Genomic DNA, 5,858 nt, shown 5'->3' with positions numbered 1-5,858 from the left:
CTCCCATATGTCTGTCCTTCTTGAGTCTGTAGCTCCGCCTTCCTCCTCCGGTAGGGCTTAGTCACCTGGGGCTGGGTGATGGGGACAGCCAGGTTGGAATGGCAACCACGATGAGGCAGCCCTGATGAAACAGACCACATTGAGGCCGCCATCTTGGAACAGCTACTTTAGCGAGGCTACCGCGTTGCCATGGCAACTACAAAATCACGGGTGGACCTGACACCCTGTGGAGGCAGCCCTGTTAGACAAGCTACTGTGAGTGGGGAGGAGGTGGGCTGGCTGCAGGGGCCAGATGCAGTGGGCAAAGAAGAACCAAAGGCCAGACTGGGGAGGGCTACTCTAGTGAGGTAGCCATGATGGAGTGGTGAGCGCTGGGCCTCAGTAGTGGCCCGAGGAGCCAGACACCATGAACAGAAGACCGTGCTGGGGCAGTCATACTGGAAGAGCTATTTCTGCCATGTTGAATCGGTGACGATGGGGAAACTGCTCGTGACCGGGTTGTTGGTTCTTAAGTGGCCGATCTTTATTAACTTTAATAATTCATCTGTCCGGCCCCGAGGTAGGGTACACTTTGATCTCTGGTCTTTTAGTGACCTCAAAATAATGTGGGAGGAATCAGAGTCCCCAGAGTTCAGAGGTCTGTGGGTCCAGTCTGGCTTCCATGGCTTGAAGCTGGGTACAAGACTCTGTCTCGGAGGCCTTGACTGCGGAGGCACCTGGCGTTTGGGGGTGGGTGAGTGGGCACTCTGTACTTCCTGGGAAGGCCTGGGGAGCAGGGTGTCTCAAGAGGAAGAGGCCCCATACGTTCCAGTGTCCCCACCTTCAAGGACTGGGGCATTTCCCCTCCCCAGGCCTTACACGGAACTGGCAAATTGTCTGGCTGACCCCACTCCTTCAGGGCCTGGGCACTCCCTCCCCAGATCCCACCATGCTAGGTCAAGGGGAGCGAGGCTGGGGTGGGGGGATGCCCAGTTAGGAAACCATCACCACTTTTGCTGGTGCGCCAAGGTCCTGCAGACCTTGCCCTGCTTTTGAGAGCCTCCTGTCCTCTGGGTACAGATGCCACACACTGTCAGGACTTAGGAGTCTGGGCTCCTGGTCACCTCCACTCTCAGACACAGGCATCCAGGTCCCAGGACCTCCTCCCAGACCCAGGATCCAGGCCCCCAGCCCCTCCCACTTCAGACCCGGGAGTCCCCGCCCCCAATCCCCTCCCTCAGACCCAGGAGTCCCGCCCCCAGCCCCGCCCATGCCCCTCTCCCCGCTCCTTGCAGCCCCGCCCTGCTCCGCTCACCTCGTCCGCTCACACCCTCCTCCTCGGATCCTCGTCCTTGTCGTCCTCCAGCGCCGAGTACTCCTGCGTGAAGGGTACGGCTCCCTGGGCCGAATGGAAGCGCAGGCGGTAGAGCAGCCGCACCCACTGGCCGAACTTGCGGTCGCGGGTCTCCGGCGGGGCCCGCAACTGCAGGTAGAAGGCGCGGCCGGTGCGGAACTTGACCTTCAGTTGCCAGCGGCTTTCGTCGTGGACGAAGAGCTGGACGAACTGCAAGGGGAACAGCCTGGCGGGCGGAAGGGGCGGCCTCAGCGTCTTATCCTCCCCGGCTTCGCAGCGCCCACCCCAGCGCCCCTCTCCCCGCCCGGAAGGATCCTTTTCCACTTTCTCTGCCTCTTGCATTTTATCCATCCCCAATTTTCTTCCATACACAGAGCCCATCCGTGTGTCCCGCTGGTCCTCCCTCCTAAACGCGAAACTCAGATTGCTGCTTACTTGAAATTTCCATTTGTATGTTGGATCGACATCGGACACATAAAATGTCCAACAGCCAAATTCCTGACCTTCCGCCAACCCCAAAGCTGCACCTCTTCGTCTTCCCCATCTTAACAACATCCTCCCACTTGCTCAGTCAGAAACCACGGGAGGCGACTTTTTCCCATTCTCAGCCAATCCTACCAAATCCTGATGGCTCCACCGTTAAACCGTAGTCACAGTCCGACGATTTCCAAGTCCCTCCACCAGCCGCCCCCGACCCCCGCCGTCCAGCCACCGTAATTTCCCGCCTTCACCCCCAGTCTGTTCCCACGCGGCCGCCAGAGGGCGCCAATCAACACCCGCGTTAGCTCAAATCCCTCCCGGGGCTCAGAGTAAAAGCAGAGTCCTTGCCTTGACTACAAGGCCCTGCGGGATCTGCCCCCTTTGTTCCCTCTCTGCCCCCCAACCCCCACCCACTCTCCTCGCTTACTCGGCTCCAGCCATACTGGTCTCACTGTCCCATAAACACCTGCCAGGCTTGGTCCTACCTCAGGACCTTTGCACAGGCCGTTCCCTCTGTCATCCTCCAGCCGTCCCCATAGCTTGGCCCCTTCCTCTCTTAGAGAAGATCTGTTTACAACCTCCAGCCTATATACAACTACATTCGCCCTTGCAGACCTCCCCATGCCCACTCCCATGCCCCATCTGTCTCCACAGACCTCACCCACTGGACAAATCGACATCTATTCTGTCTGCTTTCCTAGTAGAAGGTGAGCTTGAGGGCAGAGATTTTTGGTCCAGTTTTGTTCAGTGCTGCTTCCGTAGTACCCAGAGCTGACCCATGGTCAGTGCTGAGTGAATGCTTGTGGAGTATCTGAATAAAGGAATTGCTCAGGCCCCCAGCCTGATTCAAGGTCCAACAAGGCAGTGGAGGAAACAATCCAGACAGGATGGGTAACTTGGCCCAGATCACACAGCAGGGTCTTGAAGCCAAGTCTTACCTATGTTCTTAACAACACTGGGTAGCCACATACGACTCCCCTCAGGCCCTGCAAGACTACCTCTAGAAACTGGTCTTACAGACACCCTCGCAGCTGAGCACATGGATGTCCCCTGCCTGCCACACTGGTTGTCACCCCAAGGCACAGGACACATCAGAGTCCCTCAGTAGGCAACTCGATCTATTAGTATGTTCCCCAAATGGAAGAATAACAGCTGACATTTCCAGAGCGCATACTCTGTGCCAAGTGCTGTTCCAAGAGTTTTACAGACATTTACTTAGTTTATCCCCTGACAGCCCTGGAAGGTGGGCTCTCCTCTTATCCTCATGTTGCCGATGAGGAAACCGAGGCCCAGATGGGTAGGAAACTTGGCCAAAGACAGTGAAGAAGAGGTGAAGCCAGGATTTGAAACCAGGCCGTCTGAAGGCAGCCATTCGTTCAAGGACATTCCCTATTACATCCTCACAGCAAGAGGCTGGATGCAAGCTAGGTGTCCATGGGGACGGAGTTTGTTGAATTGTGTGTGTCCAAAAATGGATCTGTGTGCACTGGCACAGAATCACTAAGGGCTGCAAGCTGGTCAGAAGTGAGGGGCTGGGGGATGTGTCTTGAGGCTGAGCTGGCAGAGCAAGCTCAATGATTTTACGTCGATGGTATGTTTTCTCTGGGGTTGGGAGGGGAGAGTGCTGAAGGAGATGGTGAGGGTCAAAACCCCCCTCTCAGCACCATCCTTAGCATCCTTCCAGCTGCAGGTTGTGACTCATATGGTGGGATACAATTAGCACTGAAAAGAAAAGGAAGATGGTAGAGAAGGTCCCAGTACAAGGTTCCGGCATCAGAATACTGCTTTGTGAAATGTTTTAAACTTATTCGGGGGGGATAAATAAAGGCTGTAAGTGGCATCAAGTTTGTTCAGGTCAGAAGCAGATTCTACCACCAAATGAGTTACATCCAAAATTGCAGACAGGGGCTTCCCTGGTGGCGCAGTGGTTGAGAGTCCGCCCGCCGATGCAGGGGACACGGGTTCGTGCCCTGGTTCCGGGAAGATCCCACATGCCGCGGAGCGGCTGGGCCCGTGAGCCATGGCCACTGAGCCTGCGCATCTGGAGCCTGTGCTCCGCAACGGGAGAGGCCACAACAGTGAGAGGCCCGCGTACCGCAAAACAAAACAAAATTGCAGACAAAGGATTGTGTGTGTGCGTGCGTGTGTGTGTGTGTGTGTGTGACAATGTGACTCCATCCTTCCTTCCTTCCTTCCCTCCCTTCCCCCATCCCCCTTTCTTTCATTATCTGTGAGATGTAGCCAAAAAGTGAAAGCCACCAGCAGAATGTTTCTGGAAATATACTCTATGCCTGTAAATGTCTTGGTATTTGCAGCTGGAGTTGGAGACAGGAGCCTAGGATGGAAGAAAGGTGTATTTTGTTCTCTGTGTGTTTTGTACCTTGGAGTGAATTTGCATTACTTTTTCAATCAAAAAAACAAAGACCTGAAGGGGCAGTGTGGAGTGTGGCCCAGGAGCTCCAGAATCATGAGGTCAGCAATCCTGAGGAGCCCAAGGTTCTGATCCCAGGCCACCCCTGACCCACTGTGGGACCCTGGGCAAGTGGCTCCCCTCTCTGGGCCTCAGTTTTTTTTTATGGATGGGCCTAAGGGGCCCCACCATATGACAGTAGGAGGTCAGAGAAGAGATGATGTGCATGGTCAAGGGGACGCCTGGCATGCAGTAAGTGCTGCATAAATGGTCATTCTCCTGATTCCTGCCAGGGTGTAGCTGAGGACAGTCCCCCTCATGTCTATCTATCCCTGATTCCTGGCTCCTGTGGATGGCCCTGTCCTTGTTCTCCTGGGTGGACAGTAGCCCAGAGAAGGCTAGCAGCCATCCATGGCTCCTGGCCCTGGAGGTCGTGAGGGTGAAAGGAGGTGCTGCAGGGGGCCTAGGATGCCCAGAGCTGGGGAGGAAGGAGGTCTAGGCTGGGGTGGGGGCAGTCACCCGAAGAGCTGCAGGCGTCCGTTCTCCTTGGCAGGGCCCGCCAGAAGCAACAGGTCTGGGAGTTCCAGGGCTGGACTAGAGGCTGCCACCCCCATGGTGACCTTGTTGGCAACTTCTCCTAACCGGGTCACCTGGGGCCGGGGGGTCAGAGGTTAGTAGAAGCCAGATAGATGGGGGGCGGGATTGGGGAGGGATCAGGAATTTTGGTAGGGTTAAGGGTCAGGAACCAAGTAAGTTAACCACCAAGATGGGGATCAGAGATCCTGGGGTCAAAGGTCAAGAGTCATATGGGTATGAAGTCAGGGAAAATGGACCGAGGGAATCAAAGGCCAGGGTTCATAGGGAAGCAGGAATTTCAGGAGGTGGACATTAGGGGGAGTGATCAGAAATAGGGCGAACAGAGGTTCCCGAAGTCAGGAGGCCGGGGCTCAGGCCTGGGCTCGGAGGGCCCTGGGGCTCCACACCTGCACGAAGTTGCTCTCAAAGATGGGTAAATCCCGCAGCTGGTCGAACTCGCCGCTCAGGAGATGGCGTTGGAGCCGTCCCGGCCGGCGCGTGGGACAGGCTGGAACCGGGGGGCGTTCTACATGGGCGGCAAAGTTCGCAGGTCTGTTCCAGGAGGCTGGGCCAAGGTCCTCGGGTCAGCCCCGCGCTGAGGGTAGAGGGTTCCCGGCTACCGGTCTCCATATCGCAGGCTCCATCCCTCACCTGGTTCCCTCACCTGGTCCAACCCCTCCAGGCCCGGCTCCGCCTCTCACCTGCCATCCCACCTGGTCCCGCCTCACTTGCTCCACTAGGGGCCGGCTTAGGCTCGTGCCACCTTTTAATCGCAACGCCCCGCCCCTTGGGGGGAGCGGCGGGAGGCGCCCACGTAGAAAACGGGAGGGCGGGGCCCCGGGCTCTGTGACGTCACAACGCGACGGACCGGGTTTGCGTCACGGAGGAGACGTCCGCGATTGTGGCGTCATCCAAGGGGTTGGTGCCCGGAGACCCGGATGGAGCGGCGCCCGCCTCGTGACGTCAGGCGCCGGTAGCGGGAGGGCGCTAGTGCGCAGACGCAAAGAGCCGGCGCAGGCGCACGGGCGACGGGATGCGGGCCGTTCCTCCCGGCGTGCT

The 5,858-nt window shown here is 57.4% G+C and overlaps 1 protein-coding gene across 2 annotated transcripts; it reads right to left on the bottom strand.

The window, feature by feature from the left end:
• Positions 1-607: 607 nt before the first annotated feature.
• Positions 608-5,162, bottom strand: GARIN5A (golgi associated RAB2 interactor 5A). Of its 2 annotated transcripts, XM_022586205.3 has the most exons (3): positions 4,743-5,162; positions 1,295-1,559; positions 608-716 (listed from the first exon to the last, which is right to left on the bottom strand). In XM_022586205.3, the coding sequence occupies exons 1-2, from the start codon at positions 4,835-4,837 to the stop codon at positions 1,304-1,306; spliced, it is 351 nt and encodes a 116-aa protein (XP_022441913.2). In that variant the 5' UTR covers positions 4,838-5,162; the 3' UTR covers positions 608-716; positions 1,295-1,303. The 2 variants fall into 2 exon arrangements, with proteins under 2 accessions (XP_022441913.2, XP_089758332.1); XM_089902206.1 differs by having other exon boundaries at positions 1,295-5,162.
• Positions 5,163-5,858: the final 696 nt, after the last annotated feature.

This window comes from Delphinapterus leucas, chromosome 20 (genome assembly GCF_059928025.1).
Source record: "Delphinapterus leucas isolate spDelLeu-1000000601 "Yukka" chromosome 20, BTC_Dleu_Yukka2, whole genome shotgun sequence".
In the NCBI taxonomy this organism is placed as follows: Eukaryota; Metazoa; Chordata; class Mammalia; order Artiodactyla; family Monodontidae; genus Delphinapterus; species Delphinapterus leucas.
This window is presented reverse-complemented; position numbering and strand designations above follow the sequence as displayed.